Below are 23,269 nucleotides of genomic sequence, written 5' to 3'. Positions count from 1 at the left end.
TGTGTTTATGAGAACGGAGACTTTTTAAAAATTTTTTCCTTTTACTGAAAATGTTCAGAAGCTAAAACTGAACTAGTATTGTACTGGAGAGATTTACTATGGGGAAAGTAAGATCATTACTAATCTTGATTTTCATTGGCTACAGCAGCTGCCAGTCAGAGTCCATACAACTTTGTTGGCAATTCTTTCACAAAGGTCTTTGTCCTCTGCGTTCCAGCAGCATTTTGCCCCTAAATGTGTTCTAGTTTAAAAATCAGGCTTTCCACACTTTTAATAAACACTAGATCTAAAGCTTCTGTAACTACAGTGCATCTAGACCATTATTATTTTAAACTAACATTTTTAGGTCCTTTGTGTAATTATCAGACCGTCACTTGTCTCCCCTTTCAAAAAGCTGTAAAATAATTATAGATCCTGAAGGATTTGTTATTTGAAATGCTCTGTACGTGATGCAGAATAGCAAAGTTCAAATTTTATAGTGTAATGTTCTATGTTCTAGGAATGTTTACAAGGATTATCGCTATCTTGAGCTGGCTTGTGATGCCCAGGAGGAGATGGATAGCTGGAAGGCATCCCTACTGCGAGCTGGTGTCTATCCTGATAAATCCTCAGTAAGTTAAACACATCACTACTTTTTCAGTAGCTGCCCTGGTTAAGAGTCAGAAAAATGCTGGGAAGAGTTTTTTTAAGCTCTGTTTGCAGATGTCCTTAGAGCTTATGTATTTTGCTTTGCTGTACTTGAGCTGAGACCTATGGCTGTTTTTAATGGTTCACAACTCAGTAGTAGAATTACATTCTGGGTTAATACATAACAAGCCCTCCAGCCATAGAGAAATAACTTTTGTTAATTAAATCAATCCTTCAGGTCCAATAAAAATACTGACACCTTTTAGGGTTTTTCTTCAACTTCACACTATCTATTCCTGTCTTTGAAGGTGACATATTTTGCAGAATGCTAATATCTTCCTGCAGACCCCATATGCTGGAACTGAAGGAGGTATTCCAGTTTGTCATGCAAATTTCTTTTACTGCTTTACTGCCTGTTGCAGCGTGTGAGGCAAACATTAAGCCTCTCCAAATACAAGTTTACCGAATTAAGTGGAATATGAAGAAAACTGAGTAGGAAAAAAAATAACAGTTGGACATACTATACAGAAAGGCAGGAAATTATTTTGCCAGACTGCCCTTTCATATTTTTATGGCCTTTGTCAGCCTGTCTCATGTTGTTATTTATACACAGCATGCAAGGGTTTTTGGTCTGATTTCCAAAGTGACCTCATTACTTAAGTCTGTCTGAGCTTCTAGTTTCAATGTAGCTAAGGGCCACACTAGCATGGATTCCAGTACAGGGTGCCAGTGGTGATTAAGGACCTACATTAGACCTATGGATTTTCCATTTTCTAAATAAGTTTCCATCAGAAGAGGCCTTTGTAATTTGACAAATCTACAGTAATCGCATTCCCCTCTTCATGATGGAACTCCCAGGGGACTGGGTCAATGGGAGGATTTTCTTATTTGACACTTGGGCAGTTTGAGCTTGTGGAAAAACTCTTAAGTATTATTTTTCTGTCTTCACTAGTATTTGCAGTACCTGCCAATTGAGTATCCTCTGTAGATACAAGGGGAGATTTCTAAAGGCACAAATAGACTTTCAGTAGTACTTGGGAGGCTTAACTGCCTTTGAAAATCGCCTGCTAATGTGTAGGTTACCTTTCCTTCATTAACTGTTTCGCTCTGGTACATCACTGTAGTGGTGTGAATAGATTGTTCTCCCATCAAAGAGCTTGCACATTTGTCTGGCTGGTGATGCAACCATTCTGAAGTAATCTGCTCTTCTCCCCAGCTCCCCTCCTCCTCCTCTCCCCAGCTCCCCAGCGTCCACTGCTCTACTTCTTACAACATCATCTTTATTTCCCTCTCTGTACCACCACCACCTCTCCCACTGCTCCTGCTTTCACTAGCCACCCGCTCAATCCGACGTTCCCAACTCTGATCCGCCTGCTATTTGTTGCTGTTCACATATGCATGCAGCCCGTAGTTTTCTCGCCTCATACCAGGCTGCCACTCCAGCGCCACCAACCCAATGGCCTTGAGTTCATTACCTTTCCACCCCCTGCCCCCACACCTAGCTGGGCTTTTAGGGAAGATTTTAAACAGATTATTTCAGGAATAAATAATGGAATAAAAGTGAGTCAAATACCAATCCATGGGCAGCTCACTGGATACCTGGCAACCAGCTGATACATTGCCATTTATTGCTTCCTTTTTCATGATCCTTCAGTCAGTTGTCTGTCCATGCAACAGAACTCATATTGAAGCCAATCAGAATTAAATTTGCAAGTACTATTTTGTGAGATGCTACCAAATTCACTGTAAGAATCCAGATATTACATCAGCTGCATTCCCTTCCCTTCTTCCATGGCTTTTAAAATGGTATCAAAACAGTTAGCATGTTGTTGAATTTTATTGTTCATACCTTATTCCAGAACATGCCTGTGTTATTCACAACTTAGCTACTTCCTTCATAATTCCATCTATACCAGCACTTAGGAATGGAATGCCCTCCTTAAAGAAGTCCTTAGTTCACTAACTTAATGCCCCTTTGTAACAGAGTGGAGACTCACCAGTGCAGCGCCTCCTGCTGGTCGTCTGAGAATTAGTTCTTTTCCAGCCTTGGAGCACCATCTGGTGGCTCATCTGCCTCAGGTCCTCAGGTCCCTCCCGGACCCTGGTACACCTTTACCTCAGGGTTCTGCCCCAGCAATACCCCCACACTTTGGGTCTCCCCTCCCAGGGGAACCCCCAATCCTCTATACCCACCTTGCCTCAGTGGCTACTGCCAGTCATCACCTAGCCCCCTCTCACTGGGGCAAACTGCAGTCTGTAATAGCCACTCATCATTGGCAAGGGGTCAGACCAGCTGCCTCTACCTTTTCCCAGGCTGCACCTCCCAGCCCCAGTACCTGCATAGGCCTTTATCAAGACCTCAGCCTGGGGAGCTGCCAGGCTGGAGCTCCCCAACTCCTCTTGCCCTTCCCCAGCACTGCTCTGGCCAACATATCCTTTGCTCCTTCAGGCAGCTAGGTCTGTCTATCTCTTTCCAAAGCTAGACAGAGACTCTGACCCAGCTCCTCCCTTAGGCCTTCTTATACTCCCAGCCAGGCCCTGATTGGCTGCCTCAAGCCCGCTCCTGATTGGCTGTCTGGGGCAGCCCTTTCCCAGGGCTGTTTTTAACCCCTTCCACACCGGAGCGGGGTTACCACCCCGCTACACCCTTAGTCCATAATCCTTTCCTCCTTCAAATCCCTCTTCAAGACCTAGTCTATCATGGTAACTACAGGAAATAGATAACTCATAAGGGCTAGGTTAAGAGGCAGTTCTTTATAAATTCAGGTTTCAGAGTAACAGCCGTGTTAGTCTGTATTCGCAAAAAGAAAAGGAGTACTTGTGGCACCTTAGAGACTAGCCAATTTATTTGAGCATGAGCTTTCGTGAGCTACAGCTCACTTCATCGGATGCATACCGTGGAAACTGCAGAACGGTATGCATCCGATGAAGTGAGCTGTAGCTCACGAAAGCTCATGCTCAAATAAATTGGCTAGTCTCTAAGGTGCCACAAGTACTCCTTTTCTTTATAAATTGTATCTTTATTCCTCTCCCTCTCCCTTGCCCTTCATTTATTTTTTGTCGTCTTAGATTTTAAGGCCTTCAGGGCAAAGGTTGTGCTTTATTGCATCTCTGAAGAGCACCTAAAACCTAGAGGACGTATCACAATACAAGTAGTTAGTTGGTAATAATAAGAGCACATGCCAGAATTTCTGAATTATACAAAAAATTTTCTTCTCTAGTTTGTAGTTCTCATTGTCTCTATATCTAGGGTGCAGCATAAGTATATATTTTAAATATATAGAATACTCACCATTACAAAATAAACATCTCTGGCCTGTGTAATGGAGAGCTCAGACTAGATTATCATAGTGGTCATTTCTGGACTTAACTATTGATAAATTCATAAGTTTTACTGTACTGGACAGTGATATCTGAGATACCACAGTTATATTGTAGTCAAAGTGTCGGGTGTAATAATTGTTGGTAGATGCTGACTTTGTAATGGTGACAGCTCTATGCCATGTTTAATATTGGCTTATACTGGGTATGTTTTATACAAAAAAAAATTCTATACATATGGGTATATATCCTATACCTACAAAACCTACTGCAGCAAATTGTTTATACAGTAATGATGTAAATGTTATTTTCTTTTCAATGATGTTAACACACTCAGTGCACAGTGGACTCCACTGAAAAGTGAACATTTAGTCACAGAATAATAACTGGTATACACATTTATTTCTTATTTTAGGGAAATGGAGTGGCGTCTCCGATACCAAAGCTTGATGATGGGGGGGAAAAGGTTGACTTTTCAGTGGCAATTACTGAATAGATAATGCACACTATAAAATGTCTATATGTTGATATCATGTGCAGATGATTTATCTATTTTTGACTGAATTTAGTTTAATAAATAGTAGAGGGTTATAAGTGATTTCTAAATATAAAAACTGAATCTACGACTCCAAACTCCATTAGCTTTCTTCTTCTTCTAACTACATTGTTGTGAACTAAATAACTTTTTAAAAACATAGATTAAGTTTTAGCACCCTGGCAGTTAGGAAGTTTTTCCTAATGTCCAACCTAAACCTTCCTCACTGCAATTTAAGCTCATTGCTTCTTGTCTTATCCTCAGAGGTTAAGAAAAACAATTTTTCTTTCTTCTGCTTGTAACAGCCTTTTACATACTTGAAAACTGTTATCATGTCCCCTCTCAATCTTCTTTTCCAGACTAAACAAACCCAATTTTTTCAATCTTCCCTCATAGGTCATGTTTTCTAGACCTTTAATCATTTTTGTTGCTCTTCTCTGGACTTTCTCCAATTTGTCCACATCCTTCCTGAAATGTGGTGCCCTTCAGTTGAGGCCTAATCAGCATGGAGTAGAGCGGAAGAATTACTTCTTGTGTCATGCTTACAACACTCCTGCGAATACATCCCAGAATGATGTTCGCCTTTTTTGCAACAGCATTACACTGTTGATGCATATTTATCTTGTGGTCCACTATGGCTCCCAGATCCCTTTTCGCAGTATTCCTTCCTGGGCAGTCATTTCCCATTTTGTATGTGTGCAACTGTTTGTTCCTTCCTAAATGGAGTACTTTGCATTTGTCCTTATTCAATTTCACCCTGTTTACTTCAGACCATTTCTGCAGTTTGTCCAGATCATTTTGAATTTTAATCCTATCCTCCAAAGCACTTGCAACCCCTCCCAGCTTGGTACGGTCCGCAAATTTTATAAGTGTGCTCTCTATGCCATTATCTAAATCATTGATGAAGATATTGAACAGAACCTGACCCAGAACTGATCCCTGCGGGACCATGCTCATTATGCCCTTCCAGCATGACTATGAATCACTGATAAGTACTCTCTGGGAATGGTTTTCCAGCCAGTTTTGCACCCACCTTATAGTAGCTCCATCTAGGTTGCATTTCCCTAGTTTATTTATGAGAAGGTCATGGAGGACAGTATCAAAAGCTTTACAAAACTCAAGATATACCACGTCTACCGCTTCTCCCCTATCCACAAGGCTTGTTACCCTGTCAAAGAAAGCTATCAAGCTGGTTTGACACTATTTGTTTTTGACAAATCCATGCTGACTGTTGTTTATCACCTTATTATCTTCTAGATGTTTGCTAACTGATTGCTTAATTATTTGCTCCATTATCTTTCCAGGTACAGAAATGAAGCTGACTGGTCTGTAATTCCCCAGGTTGGCCTTATTTCCCTTTTTATAGATGAGCACTATATTTGCCCTTTTCCAGTCTTCTGGAATTTCTCCCGTCTTCCATAACTTCTCAAAGATAATTGCTAATGGCTCAGATATCTCAGCCAGCTCCAATCAGACTACTCTTACGTAGCGCCCCCTCTCCACTCGGTTACCTTCTTTAATGCCAGTCTGCTTACAGGTTTTGATGCACAGATCTGGGTTTTTCTGGATCCTGCCACCCACTGAGCAGGGTGTATCTTCTTTATTTTTCCCTATGAATTTATTTGGCAGTGCCTCCACCCCCCTCGCTCCTTCCTGGCAGGGTCACCAGGGCAGATTGGGAGGAAAATTCTAACCACGGGGTAACCCCCACTTACTTGCCAGATAGTTGGAGACTCCCAAGAAATAACACAAATACTTACAACATACACAACACAGTAATTATATTAAACAGGAGACAAATATAACATAACAGGGTAAAACACTATTCTTAGGGTCACCGGTGCCCATGCTGATAATACGCATGACTTTCCCCAGTCACATGACCTGATGTAGCAAATGTAAGATTAGTGTCCCGTTGGTACGCATACTTTGTTGGGGCCCGTGATGACCTATGACCACGATATCTTCTCTGCAGTGGTTTAGCGGTGTGGCTGACTGGGTTCAGTACAGCCCAAAGCATAGGTGCTGAATCTGTGGGTGCTCTGGGGCTGGTTACCCCAGAGATTTCACAGAGGTTTTCCAAGCTCCTCCTCCCCCCCCCCCGCAACTCACCACCTCCTCTGAGCGTGCTGCGTCCCTGCTTCTCCTCCCAGTGCTTGCCACCGCAAAACAGCTGTTTCGCGGCATAACAAGTTGTGGGGGGGAGGAGCAGGAATGCGGCGTGCTCAGGGGAAGAGGCGGGGCCAGGGCGGGGATTTGGGGAAGGGGTTCAATAGGGGCAGGGAGGGGGCGGAGTTGGGGTGGGGACTTCGGGGAAAGGGGTTGGAATGGGGGCGGGGCAGGATGGAGTTAGGGCAGGGCCGGTGGGCGGGGTCGAGCACACACTGGCACTACATTCATTTAAAAAAAGTATATAAGTGTTTGGCTTCACCATTTCATGTGTAATACAGCTTTACTACACTAAACCAACTGTAAAAATAGAACAAAAAAAACCCCTATAAGGAAGCAGGATAGCTGATTATTAAATAGGGTTAAGGAATGGTTACCAAACTGTCTCTTCTGTCCTTCTGTCATGGATATCAGAGCAAGTAGGGAGTGTGATCCAAAAGCACGCAATTCTACCATGAGCTAAATATTTTCAGTTAAACCCACAACACACAGAATCATGGGCCCCAAGTCTGCTCTTGTGGAAAAGACAAATTGTGCATTAATTCACATTTTGTGGAGCATATGTAAAAATCCATCTTAATGTCAAGAGAACATGCATCTTGTTAGTGTCTTTAATAAAGGATATTTTGGAGCCTGGTTTTGTTTGCCTCTGTCTGGTGTAAGTTAATTTTTATGTGTAGCTCTAAAAAACACTTCTGGTATCTAGTGGTAAATTTCATGTCTTTTAACTTCCTCCCTTTAAACAAATCAAAATGGTTGGGTTGTCAGATTTCTTTTGCCTCCTTGGGAAATGCTTTGCAGTCAAAATAAAGTCTGAGAAGTGTTCATTTTATTAATGTATCAATTTATTAATGTAGGCCAAAGAGCACCTACATACCACAGTGATAAACACTTTTTTAATCCTTGCAAAGGGAGGGAGAGAGGATGAACTGAGGAAAATGGAATCCACTGAAAACTGATTCTGCTGTGAGCTGGAGTGGGAATTATTTTTACACTACCGGAGCATTGTGCATGCTCTTATAAATACTGTCTCAAAGGACTAACATTTTTCTGTGTTGTGAAGCTCCTCTTGTAGAAGATTACCAAGTTCTGCAGAAATAGATGTTAGGTATTGCTCTTGCCCTGCAGAGAACTATCTTACAGGAACAGAGCTCCCATCATGTGCTGAGAAGTTCACAAAGTTTTGAGTTGTGCTAGAACTCATCAGTACAATTTTCTCAGCACTTTCAAACCTTCCTCTGAAAATGTGAAATGCCTTTGGAGGCTCACACCAAACCTGTGCTCATTCTTCTTTCAAGGTTTAGGGGCCCTCTGTGCATGTGACTGCTAGCAACTGGCAGCAGTTTGCACTCATTTCAACACTTCCTCTTTGGCAGTTCCAAGGTCAAGAAATGCAAACAAGCAGGCCCCACCCATCCCTTTACAGCCTGACTTCTCAATCCTCTGCATGTGCAAGTGACAGCTGTTGCTGAATTGCCAAGCTTTTGGCACCTGTGGTAAAAACTGGCTCGTAGAAATTAAAAGTTGAATAATAGCGACACAAAGCTGGAGTATCGCAGTGGTGAATCAGGCCTGCTTTCCCAAACTGCCAGTGGTGCACGGTCAGCCTGGAATCTGCAAGTCAAGCTGTGCTCTCTCATCAACAGTTCTGCTCCTGCTGTACAAGCCAGTTGATGTGGAATCCAGCTCACTCGCTCTTTCTGATGCTGTGTCTGCAGTGCTGAGAGGAGTGAAAAGGAGCAAAGCCTTTTTGTCACTAAATTCAGCAGCTGTGCTATAAATGCACACTTGGAGCAAATCTGTTGAGTTTTAAGAGCTGTCATTTTTGCAGTCACTTGAAATTTGCACTGTAGATAACGGTTGTGATGACTGCTGTGTCAAGCAGTTCCTGTCTGTCAAAAATACCAAGAAACAACTTACCTATTGGTCTGTATTATGTACTGTACTGTAAACTAAGTTCAGGAGTCACTGATTTTTTTTTTGTCTGAACAAATGTCCCTAATACATTAAAAATTAGTCCAAATATCAACCTGGCCTTCCAAATCCCCTCTTCCTTCTGATTCTCTCTCCCCTTTTTGCTCCGTGCCCTATGCGTGCACACTCGGTCACTATCTTTTACCACAATATAATTACCAGACATTGCTCTGTGGGCCCCGGCTTCTTTTTCAGCTTGCCAAGTCCCCCCTCTCCCCCAGGATTTGCTTTCATCAGGACAGGGGTTCTGAGTGCCACCCTGATAGCAATGAATCAGTATTTTTATTTTTTCAACCCGTCCCATGTGAGTCAGCTCGTTGGCTATAAATCACAGCCTTGCTGTTTCACTTTGAAAGGAGAGATCCGTTTACCAGCTGACTTTGCTGCTGCTTTCTGTATTGGCGTATCCAAACACCCTTCTTTTAAAATGACTACAACTTTGTGACTAACATTTCCAGACTGCATTTCTCAACTGTAGCCTAGGATTTATTTTGGCCAGTTTCCCACTATATAATATATACTGTTCATGCCAGCCCATGGCAAAACTCATAATTAAAAAAAATAGCGCAGATGTTCATCGTAAGTTGTTCTGCTTACTCTACCTCCCCGGCACCACCTACTCCTTCCCCTGCTCCCCTTTCGTATAACCAGCCTACATATACCATATTTGCTTTTTTATTTATTTATTTATTTATTTTTACATGGGGTGGTGAAACTTTCCATTCCCTGGCATGTTGTGTGGAGTGGCTGTCATGAAATGGCAAGCAGACATGTTTAGTGGATTGCCTTGCATGCTAGAAGTTCAATTTTACCAGTGCAAGAAAGTCCAGCTGGCTACAGTCCCATCCCCAAATCATTTCGGGCCTCTTTTCACTGTCACTTACACCACTGACTTTCAGTGGCACTGCTCCTGATTTATGCTTAGACGAAGAAAAGGAAATTTTGAAAACTTGCAGTTACCGTCGTCTGCTGTGAGTTTACAGCTTGACTCACCATTTCAAATCTTTCGTGGATTTCTTATACCTTCCTTGCAGCTTTCTCACCAGTGGGAATACACTCTGATTCGGTTCCTCATTTGGTTTGTGTGATACCCAAATTACACACAGCACACTGCATGCATTTGAAATACATGTATCTAATGGAATGTGTTCCTTTTTTTCCATGCTGCTTCCTGCAAAGGGGAACAACAGAGTAAGTTCTTTGTCCTGTTACAAACTCCCTTTCTACCCTTCCTGAAGTGTTTTGTCAGAAAAACAAATGTTTCTGTTCTGGTTCTCGTGCAACTATAGCCTAGAACGTAGGCTGTTTTGAACAAAATCGTGTTGCAAACTCTGATGCAGAAAGTTATATTTGCTAGAACTATAATGGCCCTTCTGTTTCAGCTTTTGGGAAGGAGAAGTGTTTTGTGTTGTTCAGGGCTGGTTTATAAGGCAATTCAGAGTGATACCTATATAGAAATAAAATTTTGTTGGGAATAAAGATTATGACGGTATAGAAATAAAGACCCTTTTGAGGAAAGGTTACTACAGTCTGATGAAAATCATTACAGCTGGATTTTTTTGATCATACATCAAAGCTTGTATTAATGGGCAGTTATAAAAATCCAGCACTGAAGTCTTAAATAACAGATTTGCTGGCGTTGTTGGCTAAGCTGAACTAGATCAGTGTACTGGCTTTGAAGGTGCCTTAAAATGGATGGAGGAGGGTGGGGTCAACATTTGACTTGGCTTCTAGACCCTTGATGTATTCCAGCTGGACGGCAGCGGTAGGGTGTGGGAGAGGGAGAATTGAAATATGCCTGGTAGGTTTTGTGAAACTAAGCAGCACATAAAAAGAAAGTTTTGCTAATGTTGAGCTGATAAACTAATAATCTAGCAGTTCCCAGACTTAATACATTTCTAAATACTTTTTATACCATTTTTACTGATCCTATAAGTGAATACAGCACCTCTCACACACTTGAATATAGTGCAGTGAAGACTGTCATGCAGTAAAAAGCAGTTAGCATGTTACGATTGCTTCTTTGTGGGGAAGGGGCCAGCATGTTAACCCTTTGGAAGGAACGTTATGGAGCAGCAGTAGCCTCCCCGTACTAAAGGCTGAAACTAGCTTCCAATAAAAACCAAGGAGTCCCCTGCAATGTTGCCTGCTGCATCTCATCCTCGGGTAGAGTTTTTCTGGGAAGTTTGGAAAGATCGGAAAAGGAATTTTTAATGTTATGATTGCTGAATTTACCCATCCTTCACTTTCACAGTTTTTCTTACCAGTTTTTGATTCCTCATCTCTCCATAATGGCTAGGCTTAGAAACTCCACGCTTGGTCTATTTTGTTGGCTTTGCTGGGGAGAAGTGTCTCCCAGTACTTTCAGAGGAATGGTGGAGGGTGGTGTGTTGCACGGGAGGGGGTTGACATAGAGAGCTGGGTTTGTCTGTATGGATAACACTTAAACTATCAATACTATGTTAAACATTTATAATCTGAATTTACCTTGTGCTGACTGTAGGCGGTGCTGCTGCCTCAACTGCTGAGCTGATGCAGAGGGAGAAGAGTTTAGATTGGGGCTGAATAGGGTGCCATGGAGGGGGATGGGACTGAGAGGGACATGGTCTGGGGGTGACCCCGGGGGGACATACGGAAGAATGGCATCCCCTCATCTTGTAATGAGGCAGCAGGAGGTGGCATCTCGAGTGGGGACAGTATGCTGATACCATATGGCAGGGTACGTGAAGGCAGGTGAAGGGGATCCTAAGAGCTTAGAGAGGGTTATTAGCTGGTGCCCCCCCACAAGCCGCAAGCAAGAGCTACATGCTCATTGTGGACTCAGAATCATTTCCCCTCTTGAGGTCTGGTTGCTTAACCAAAAGGTTAATTTCAAAAGTGCAGTGCATGAAGCCCACCCCCAGGTTTGAGTCCTAGGTCTCCTGCCTCAGTATCTGTGTCCCACCAGACCCTTCCTCTCTCTGCCACAGGCCATTCAGGGTGCAATCTAATTCATTACACTGGCTCCAGTGAGGTAGGATGTATTAACCTGCAGGTCCCAGCACCTATGGCAGCAGTAGACTCCTGCCATTCTGTTATGGGGCACATGGAATGGTGGCAAATGAGAAGGGGGAGAAGGGATAGGGTAGCATTGAGGGGAGAGAGGTGCAGTTAAGAGATGTAGCAAATTTGCCAGCAAATCATAATCCTTCATTGCTTAGTGTCATCCCACCTGCTCTTTACGTTGCTGCCTAAGACTTGCAGAACTGGAAACAAAGAGCAAAACAAAAAGTTTCTAGGAGATAATAGAAGCCTGTTTCTTATTCAAGGGATGGATTAGCAACAGTCTTCTAGGAATTTGTTTTTATTTTTTATTTTTGCATAATCCTTAATGTCTGTGGGATTACTCATACTTAAAGTTGTATGTGCTGGAGTGTTTTGCTGGACCAAAGCCAGGAACAGATCACATAGGATGAGGCGGATGAGCCAGATCTCATGCAACACACAGAGACAAAACTCCATATGCATCTTTACGTTAAAACTAAACTCTACTCAACTTCCTTATGCACAGATGTGCAGAGTAAGTAGAACATTGAGAGATCATTAGTGACGCCCTCATTCTATCTCTAGCGCTGCCCCTTCTCCCCGTCCCTTCCCCCCACCAAAAAAAATCCAGTTAATGGATAAGAAAAGCCAGGACACCTTCACAAAGTCCATTTTATCACATTTGGTTAAATTAAAATGTATCCTAGGCACTAAGCTGCAGATTTTTAAAGGTATTTACCTTTAAATACGTTTAAAAATCTGATCCTGTGTTCTCACCAAATTTTTACCACAAATTCCCAAGCACTAAAACTGTTTTTTGTAAAAGTTCACAAACTGTTAAAAGTGTATTTCTCCTCTACTCTTTATACTCTAAAATGGCTGAACTGCTTTTGCTTAAACTTTCAAAAAGAAATGTAATTCTGAAACCAAATGAGAAATTTCAGCCTGAGCAATACAAGTTGGACATACCGATAAGGGTAGTACGTTGTGAGGGTGTTGTGACTGCTGTGTAGTTACACTGCAGTTACACTACAGCTCTGCTTCTGTTGTGAAAGACATGGGGGACTGATCTGTAATAATTTAGTAATAAAATCACTCACTTGGTTAATGATATAGTTACTGTATAGCTACATTGGGTTATTGGAATTCTTTATTGTATGCATATGTTGGTTTAGTTTAATATCTGAGCTGTTGAAAAACAGCTATGAAGGCTAGACAATGGCTCCAGATAAACCCTCTCCTCAAAAACAGGACAGGAGGCTAGGAGACGCACTACCTAAGCTATGAACTGTGAAGAGACTACTGAGAATCATAGAAATGTAGGGCTGGAAGGGAGCGTGAGAAGTCATCAAGTTCAGCCCTCTGCACTGACAGGAGTTTGTTCAGCATGTTCTTAAAAACCTCCAGTGATGGGGAATTCCACAGCCTTGGAAGCCTATTCCAGTGCTAATTACCCTTATAGTTAGAACTTTTTTCCTGATATCAAACCTAAATCTCCCTTGCTGCAGCTTAAGCTTATTACTTCTTGTCCCACCTTCAGTGGACATGGAGAACAGCTGATCACTGTCCTCTTTATAATGGCCTTTAACATATTTGAAGACTATCCGCTTCCCACTCAGTCTTTTCTCAAGACTAAATGTGCCCAGTTATTCTAATCTTTCCTCACAGATCAGGTTTTCTAAACCTTTTATCACTTTTGTTGCTCTTCTCTGGACTCTCTCCAGTTTATCCCCACCTTTTCTAAAGTGTGGCACCTAGAACTGGACACAGTAGTCCAGCTGAGGCCTCACCAGTGCCAAGTAGACCGGGACAATTACCTCACTTCTATGACATACAACAATCCAGTTACTGCACCCCAGAATATTAGCCTTTCTTGCAACTGCATCACACTGTTGACTCATATTCAGTTTGTGATCCATTATAACGCCCAGATTTTTTTTAGCAGTACTGTCTTCTAGCCAGTTCAACATTGTGTAGTTGTGCGTTTGATTTTTCCTTTGTAAGTGAAATGCTTTGCACTTGTCATTATTGAATTTCACCTTGTTGAATTGAGACCAATTCTCCAATTTGTCAAGGTTGTTTTGAATTCTAATCCTGTCCTCCAAAGTGCTTGCAATCCCTCCCATCTTGGTGTCATCTGCAAAATTTATAAACATACTCTCTGCACCATTATCCAAATTATTAATGAAAATAATGAATAGTACTGGACCCAGGACTGACCCCTGCCAGACCCCACTAGATGCATCCTCCCAGTTTGACAGAGAACCATTGACAACTGCTCTTTGAGTTCGGTCTTTAAACCATAGCTCCAATGAACCCATTTTATAGTAATTTAATCTAGACCACATTTCTCTAGTTCGCTTATGAGACTGACCCTAGGCCAGTTACTCACTTGTGTTAGACAGGCCTAGGAATGAACAGATCAAAGGACAGTGAACCTCTCTCAACCCAGAGGTGAGGGGGCAATTATCAGAGAGTTGTACCTGAGGGGCAGACTGACATATATCATGTGGGAGGGTCTGAAGCAGTTAACCCTTCATAAGCTTCTACAGGGATGGTAAGCCTGGGGTAAAATAGACATGTATAGACCTCTTTTATTGTGTTAATCATCCTTGTCTCTTGCACTGTGCAGTGTTCCTACTTTGTTAAACAGTACTGTACTTTGTTTCGTGAGAGCTGTCTGGTCCATGTGTTAACCGCTGGTCACAGCTCCCGGAGGGAAGAGTTTCCGGTGCCAAACCCAGTCTGACCTGCTGAGAAATCACAGTTGATACACAAGGTGCTGTAGCTTGAGACCTGGTCTCAGAGGGGAAGAATTGTGGGGACACCACCCTGAGAGAGATGAAGACATGAGACCTAATACTGGAGGGGAGTGCATTTAAGAGTAGGGCTCCCAACCCTCCAGGATTGTCCTGGGCTCTCGAGGAATTAAAGATTCATCTTTAAAGATTATGCCATGTGATAAAATCTCTAGGAATTCATCCAGCCAAAGTTGGCAACCCCAACTAGGAGAGATTTGAGAGGGATTAGTGGTACAGCCAGCCTTGTAACCATGACATCTGCAATTACCATTAATTCGTATAATTTGAAAACTCGCTACTGAGAATAATCTCTATGTAGTTAGTGTACCTGGGTTCTAACAGCATATATATTAAGAAGCACACCAAAGCAGTAATATTAAGTAGTAAATCAATCCCATTGACAATCTTCCAGTTATTGAATTATTGGTAATTAATACTGGAAAGTGAACCCAACACTGTAATAGCAATGGAACTATGCTGGAATTACAGTATCCTTATTGTAAACTGTAATCAAGATAAGAAAGTCCTTTAGAACTGGACACATGTAGGCAATCTTAACCTTCGTGGTGTGTGTGTCTGTGTACAGGGCTAGATTGTACCGTTAGATCAGGTCCATATCAGGGGCACTGCTGAGCTGCACCCTCTCTGGTGGAGCTTTGGGAGACATTGTGCCACATGAAGTTCCCTGACAAGATGGGTGTGCACACCTAATCCACCCTTAGAAAGATACAGCACCTCCTCCCGGGCATAGCTGGCCAGATCTTTTAGAGAGACATGGTGGGGGAGGGAATATCTTTTATTACGCTGATGTCTGCAGGTGAAAGAGACAAGCTTTGGAGCTACACAGAGCTCTTCTTCAGAAGTTGGTCCAATACAATATATTGCCTCACCCACCTTGTCTCTCTGATATCCTGGGACCGACATGGCTACAACAGAACTGCAAATAGATCTTTAGGTCATTTATAGAGCTTTCTAAATTGTATTCATATTGGATGTAGCCATGTGACACACAGCTCACTATAAAAAGTTTACAGCCCACTTTGATCTTGTTTGGGGATTGTTCTTTGCAAAGACAAGCAAAGTTTTCTTTAGAAGGAGTAGATTAGAAATTTTGCAGGAAAATGCTTTCCCTGCCTGGTATGTAGGTTGTATTCCTTGGAACATTTCTCTTAGTTGCTTAGATTCAATTTTTTTTTAAAATCCCTAAAAATATTTTGCCAAACTCAGAGTCCAGTTCAGCTACTTTATTAAAAGGACCAGATGTCCTGGTCTGTCCGAGATAGTCCTGGAAATGAGAATTTGGACTTTGTATGTGGGAGACTTTCTTTTTAAGACTATCACTTGTGCTTGCGTGGTGACTGGCATGTAAATGGAAGAGTCATTTCAGAAATCATGTATATCTTTGAGTAACAAAAGAGCTTTCCTAAACTCAACTAGATTTCTGAAGAGGGATTTTTATCCACCAGCTAGAACTAAAATCCAGCTTAGCCACTTATCAAGTATGTTTTAAAAATAATGGTGAGAGATGCAAATGGAAAAATAAAGTATGCTATCCTTCCCTCTATGTGTTCTTAGATCAATATATTGATTAGATCAATAGTGAAAAGTAAAGAATCATTTTTCTTTGTAGAGAAGTTGAAAAACCATCTACACTGATTTGTTAGAGAATAAAATAGTTCAGATGAAAATATAAGATGTTTGAATGAGTTTCATATTTTTAGAAGTTTTTTAATTCCAAATGTATAATTTTTTAGAAATAGAAGGTACTGAATTCTAGGTGGAAAAGAACCCACTTCAAATAAAAGAAGTAGCTTTGTGCCAGTGAAGTTTAAAAATAGTTTTTAAATGAAGTGTTGAAGTGGCTTTAAAAGTGGAAATGTGCCATAATGTATGCTGTGTTTCAGTCGTCTTTTGAGACAGATGAATTGACTTTTACAGTGGAGTCTCAGTGGGGGGGTAGGGGAGTGGGGTGAGACCTAGGTCAAAAACAGTCCATAACCCAGGGAGGGAAGGAAGTGGCAGGCTGGTTTTCAGGCCCTTGCTTGCTTGCGCTCTATTCCAAGGACCTGAAAACAAATTTATCAAATCAAAATCAGCTTCTCATTTCCCTAAACATTTTGGAGTAACTCTGCTTAGAGGAGCAAGTGACTCTAATGTCATAAGCTTGTGAAAGCCAGGGGGTTGGTTCAGGCTTGTTATATGCTTCCTTAGAGCAGAAATGAACTGGCGTGAGACAGTTAAAATGGACAGGGGAAAAAAAGACTCATAGGATTACATCAGTTGCACTGACTGTAACAAGACACAGGCCATCAAACGGAATGCTTTCAAAACCAGCTCTAGGGAAGCTGGTAACTGTATGTCAGGGAACCAGGGGTCAGATATCTGTTAACAGCACTTCACATTTCTGCTTTACGGTGGACCTGCTGCTGATAGGCTCCAGACAATTTAGAAATAAGTCACCATTCTTTATTTCCCAGCATAGTAATTGTATGGTCTTGGTTGCATTTTTGGCAAGGTTTCTATATACTGAGAACACTTAGGAATTCTTCAGTTTTAATGGTGCAACTTGATTGTGCGCCAGTTCCCCAGTGTTAATGACTCTATTGAAGTGGATGGAAAGGTGGATGGAAAGGTGAAAACTATCTGGCCTCAAAGTTTTGGATCCTTGGGTGTGATCTTCGGCTTTGGGCCCTGTACACTGAGTAAAAAGGCCAGTGTCACATAAATGAGCCCCAAAAGCCCCACTGAGGCTGTGAGGATTTGTCCTGCAGCAGGCACTATGGAAGATGACCGTAAAGTAGGGGCGGGCAAACTTTTTGGCCTGAGGGCCCCGTCAGGTTTCCAAAATTGAACGGAGGACCTGTTAGGGGAGGCTGTGACTCCCCAAACAGCCAGGTGTGGCCCGACCCCCCCCCCACTTCTTGCCCCGACGGCGCCCCCCCAGGACTCCTGCCCCATTCAATCCCCTCTCCCCCTGACAGCCTCCCTGGGACTCCTACCCAATCCACCCTTCCCCCCTCCCCTGACCACCCCCAGACCCTCAACCTTTGACTGTACCCTGCCACCCCATCCAACCCCGCTCTCATTCCTGACTTGCCCCCTGGGATCTCCTGCCCCATCCAACCCCCCTGTTCCCCACCCTCTGACCGCCCCGCCCCCTGACCACACCCCTGCCCCCTCACCACCACCCCCAACTCCCCTGCCTTCTATCCAACCCTCCCTCCCCCGCTTCCTGCCTCCTTACCACGCTGCCTGGAGCACCGGTGGTTGACAGAGGTACAGCCGCGCCGCCCAGAGCACCAGGTCAGGCCATGGCTCTGCAACTGCGCTGCACGGCCACCCAGAGCGTTGCACTAGCGACATGGCGTGCTGAGGCTGCGGGGGAGGGGGAATAGCCTCCTGGGCCAGGAGCTCAGGGGCAGGGCAGGAGGGTCCTGCGGTCCAGATGTGGCCCGCAGGCCGTAGTTTGCCCACCTCTGCCGTAAAACCATATTCTAGGGCAGTGGTTCTCAACCTTTTGGAGCTCAGGACACATTTGTAAATGTTTATGGCCTGTCACAACCCAGTAAATAGTCTGGGGGTGGAGGCCCTGGGGTGGTTTTGGTTGTATCCTGTCCCCTGGGGGGTCAGATCCTGGCCGGCACTCACCCCACAGTGGCAGCTCCTATCCTGTGGGGCTGGCTGGGTTTGGCTCTTCACTCCAGACATTGCAACCTCTGGAGTTGCAGCACTGCTTAGGTTTGGCCTCGCCCCCCTGACTGGACCAAATTTGTGAGAGTGGAGTTGTGACCTGGCTTGTGGAGTTGCAGGGCCACTCACTCAAATCCAGGCTGGGCCAAACTGGAGTGGCGCTGGGACCCCAGAGGTTACAGTGCCTGGAGCAGGGAGCCAGCCCAGTCAGCCCCGTGGAACAAGGAGCTGCCACGCGACCCTTTGAAACATTCTGGTGACCCAGTTTGGGTCCCTACTTATGGGTTGAGAAACCCTGCTCTAGGGACCTCTTCAAAAGGCCTGGCATGTGGGCAGAAGAGGTGTGTCAAGGGCTAGCTGCAGCACACTGTGCTGAGGAGATTCTGGGCAGCGCTGCAACCCAACGAGGCTGCCATAACTTAGACAAGCCCCACGTGTCCACCCTTGGCGAGATCTAGGATCTGGAGGGTACAAATGTGACTTAAAGCACCTCATGGCGCAGCACAGAATTACACCTTCCCCTTCCCCCCCCCCCCCCCCCCCAGTGCTTCAGAAAATGAGTTAATGACAACAGACCTAAAATCTTCTGAGCTAGTGTGAGTATAAATAGCAGTGTAGCATGGGCAGTGGCAGCGGAGCATGGCTTAGCCATGCCAAGTACATACTCATCTGTTTCAGGGGGTTTGTACTCAGCAGGGCTAAGCCATGCCCTTGCCGCTGCTACCTGGGCTGCAGCAGCTACGCTGCTATGTATACTCACGTTAGCTCAATGAGCGCTAGCGTGGGTCTGTGTATGTGAACTGGGGAATCACACCCTTAGCTTGTAGCGTAGACATAGTCTTAGTTACTGGTACCCGGTGTATAGAAGAAACATGATTGCTTTCCACTGTCCACATGGACGAGGAGTGGTTGGTGTGAGCTGTCTGGAGGAGGTCTAGCCAGTTGTCTTCATCTGTGGTCCTTTAAAGAATCAGATTCCCACTTCCCTTATGTATTTAGTGAGTTATCTGTTTGTGCGTTATTTAGGACTGCATGGTGCCATGTCCTTTTCTTCTATTTGTCTTGAATCTTCAATTCATTTTTAAATTTTGGCACAGGTTGGCAGGTGTTTGCCGAGTCCACAGGGGCTGGCACAGTGGAATACCTTTATGGAAATCTGACCTTACTAGTGTGTGGTGTTGGGTCAGGGGAGGGATAGCTCAGTGGTTTGAGCATTGGCCTACTAAACACAGGGTTGTGAGTTCACTCCTTGAGAGGGCCATTTAGGGAACTGGGGCAAAAATTGGGGATTGGTCCTGCTTTGAACAGGGGGTTGGACTAGATGACCTCCTGAGGTCCCTTCCAACCCTGATATTCTATGGTAAGCAAGTGTCACTTTAAAACAAGTCAGTAATTTGGAAGAGCTGGCCTAGGTGGGTCTGACCACGCTGTTCCCATCTTTCTGTGATTTCATGGGACAGAAGAGGGAAACATTGGGCAATCAGTGATGCAAAGTATATTAGTCAGGACAGAGTTGTCATGTCTGATTTGTGTGTGTGTGTTTGTCCTTTTCTCCCCCTGCACTTCTGCTGTACACTCTCTATGCTTCCAACCATCTGTAGGCTTCCGGGTAGAGAGATATTCAAATCCAACGGCCCTGCTTGTAGCAAACCCATTGTTCCTCTAAAATAATCCCAGGCAATATTGTTGGCCTTTGATTGCACTGTCACAACTTCCCAGACATAGTCTGTCTACTAGGGGTCGAGTACCTGCTTCAAAATGAATGCTCAGAGCCACATGAAGGTTGCATCAAAAAGGAAGCCAAAATACACAAAGCACAATGGAACTCATAAGTTGACGCAGACCTATCCCCCAGTCTCTCACATGAGGATCATTGACTTCAGAGGCGAGGTGAAAAAAGCATTGTAATGCCTGGATGTGTGGTGTCTGAAATCCAGTCTATTATGCATTTGTTTGGAGTTCTGTATTTCTCCTCCTTGGAATTTAACCCCAGCCTCTCCTAATTGGGCCCCTTCAATTTGTTCAGCATAATAGATTTCTTCTGAAGTGATTTGCTATCTTGATATTCATGGTTTGATACTTTTCTATCTGTTCCACTCTCGATTTCTTACCCACAGTACCCCCTTTTCCTTATTCTTGTACATATGCTCTCTCTCTTCTGGAAAGATTGGCTGCTTTAAGCTGTTCACATACTTTTAAAATGTGCAGTTTTTTGTCGAACATAAATGCAGTCAGTGGCAGAACTTAGGGCTTGAGTTCACGAGATGTTTTTACCTTCAATTAATAGATTGTACATGTACGGTAAGTTCTCCGAGCTAATCGTCAATCTAGTGTGGACACTCCTCCACCTGTTTGATCTAGGCTACATATGGTTGTTCTTCACCATAAACAGATCAAATTAATTAACTGATGGCAGTCAACTTTGGTCAACAGTGGCCAGCTTCATCACTAGTTCACTCGCTCAGATCATAAGGCACCTAAGGCATATGTACACACATTGAAGCCATGTTCAAATATACATGTTAAGCTGTGACAACACAGACCCCCCTCTGTCATAGAACTGTGTTCCAGAAGTTAAGCTTTCATGTTATGTGTTAAATTATATTTCTAACTCTTAGCATTGTGAAGAAACTTTTTCAGATGTTAACTGAGCTGTCTTCCTGAATATGCAGGCAGCTTGACACCATAGATGTGAACTTCCTCATTCATCTCAATGGGGTATTGACTCTGAAACCTAAACATTACAGTTCAAATGTCAACACTGTTGACTCTTTCACTACAGATCATTTTAGTAAAAACACGAATGTGCTCATTCCACAATCCCAAACCAGCTCCCAAAGCCTTCCACATGCCAAACGCCCCTACTGCCTTCTACACAAATGCCAAAACACCTAGCTACACGTCTGAAAACTTCCATGGTGCAGTCAATAAAAAAATCTTTGGTTTATCTACAATTTATAATCTGGGGACAGCATAAACTAAATTGAAATCAACATCAAAATAAATAATGCAAGGGCCCCTTGTTCTCATTGTGGTGTTCATTTTCATATTGAGTTCATTAGAAATTTTCATTGTTTAAATTTACCTGAAGCTTCTATAGAATTTTCAATCTGCCCCCTAGGATTTCTACAAAAACTCAGGGTGGAGGTATGGGGCTTGCTACAGGATTAAAGTCCAACTTGACACAGAATATGTGGTCTTCTATTCCTGTCTAGAGTCTCTAGCTGTAAAGTTCAGATCCACTGCAGTTTCAAACTCCAGCGTGTTCAGTTCTGGTGGTTTGTTTTGGAACCAGTGTGATCTCTGATTTTTGTGAACATATTTTACTGAGCTTAAACCCTCTTCACTGCAAAGACATGCTTGAAGGATGAGCACAACACACTTCCAAAATTTTGTGCTAACTAAAATCGGAGCCAAAACAGTTAGACGTCAATCAAATCCAAACTTTTTTAGGAGTGGAGACTAATATTTCTTGCACAGTCTACTGTGTGCTTCACAACATATTCCAGAGAAGCTGTGCATGCAAAGAGCAGTTCATTCACTCTTCTTGCATGTAGTATTGTGGGCTATTTGAATCAGTCAGCCCTTTTAAAGACAGCAGATGTTGAAGAATGCAGTGGAGTCCAAGCAGCTATATTTCATTCTCCAAGGTTGTTTTTAAAGAGCAAGGCAGAAAGTATGGTGTGAATCATAGATGCAGTAGACAGAAAAATATTCTCAAACATTGTAATGAAACGCAGTCCTTTTCCCACATTTCTTCCCGCTTTGCATTTCCCAGGCACATTGGTGGTACAAAACACTAGGCAGAGTTATCAGGAAGCCACAGCTGGCTTTGTTGTCCTTGGATGTCCCAAAGAGAGCCGTATTCAGCATGTCACTCTGTTGCCAAAAGGTTCATTATGTGGACCAAGTATCACAACAGGACAGACAACACCATCTCCATGTTTTTGATACACATTTACTGGGGTTTCCCTGAAGAAAGCTTAAGAATTCTTTCCCCGTGAGTCAGTAACCAAGTGATTTGTTTTTATATAAACTTTCCTTCAGCTGGTTAGAATTGGAACACAGTCTTCTCATCTTCTGCTCCTTTGGGGGCTGAGTGTTTCCTTTATTTCTTTAAATGATTGTTCTTGCAGCCAAGCAGGCTGGGTTGAACCAGGTGGTCTTTCTCCCCCCCCCCCCCCCCTTTCTGGCTACAAAGTTTAAAAAATTAACAGCATAGCCAGCAGACGTCCATAGCGTTATACGGCATTCGTGCACAGTGCCATGCTCAAAGCGAGTGGCTTGCATTACTCTTTCAGTTCTGCACCTTCCCTGTTGGTTAAGCAGAATGTGCTTTACCTCAAGTCTAGTTAGTAAGGCAGTAGGATCACCCCATCCAGTATTTTAACATCTTGAAATTAAAAAATGTTGCTGCATTAATGTAAGATCTTCTCATGGCATAAAGGTTAATAATGATAAAGTACAGTGTTTCCGTAATGGAAATCACTAATACTGAAGAGACAAATGTATTCTCTGAAATATCCCTGAATCTTTTCCCATCCACTTTAAGTGGCTACAGCAGAGTCCTCGTGTTGCCAGCTGAGTGGTGTGGAGTCACTTTTAATTATCTTCTTCCACTGCTTTTGATTTCAAGCCCAACTGATGGCGCCAGGGGTTGAAACCACAATAAGATCTCCAGGCTAGCCCCTCGTACATCAAGCCACTTTGCCAGGTGGAATCTATATAGCTTGTTTCACTTCCACACAATGTTTTTCTGATTATATTTAACAATGCATTTTAGCCCAAGACAGGAGCTAAGTTAAAATCTAGGTGACTGTGTGTGCCTGTGGGTTTGAATTGCCAAGTTATGGCCACCAAACTTCTTTTCCATTCCCGGACTTCACTTTGGATCTCTCCACTCTGTGTGCGCATGTACATAATTACATGTATGCACATCTGCGTAGGTAAAGTGTGCTATGTGTACATATTTCCTAAAATCCATAGCATTGTTTAAACCAATAACCATGCACAGTTCATTGGGTCTTTTTCATAATCCTAGACTGGATTTCTTTATTTTTACAGGAACAGGAAAGGTTTAGTTGGAATGAAAATGTTCATTCTGCTGCATCATTAGTAACAGGCAAGC

The 23,269-nt window shown here is 43.2% G+C and overlaps 1 protein-coding gene across 1 annotated transcript in view; it reads left to right on the top strand.

Moving 5' to 3' along the window:
- The window catches only part of LOC144268722 (dynamin-3-like), a 101,307-nt gene that overhangs the window by 18,275 nt on the left and 59,763 nt on the right, over positions 1–23,269 (top strand). The window contains exon 2 of the mRNA XM_077823895.1: positions 500–611. Coding sequence (XP_077680021.1) covers positions 500–611 — 112 coding nt within the window. The remainder of the gene's footprint in view (positions 1–499; positions 612–23,269) is intronic.

The sequence above is a fragment of the Eretmochelys imbricata genome, chromosome 8 (genome assembly GCF_965152235.1).
Source record: "Eretmochelys imbricata isolate rEreImb1 chromosome 8, rEreImb1.hap1, whole genome shotgun sequence".
NCBI classification, from domain to species: Eukaryota; Metazoa; Chordata; order Testudines; family Cheloniidae; genus Eretmochelys; species Eretmochelys imbricata.
The sequence above is the reverse complement of the archived record's forward strand: the minus strand, read 5'-3'. Positions and strand labels throughout refer to the sequence as shown.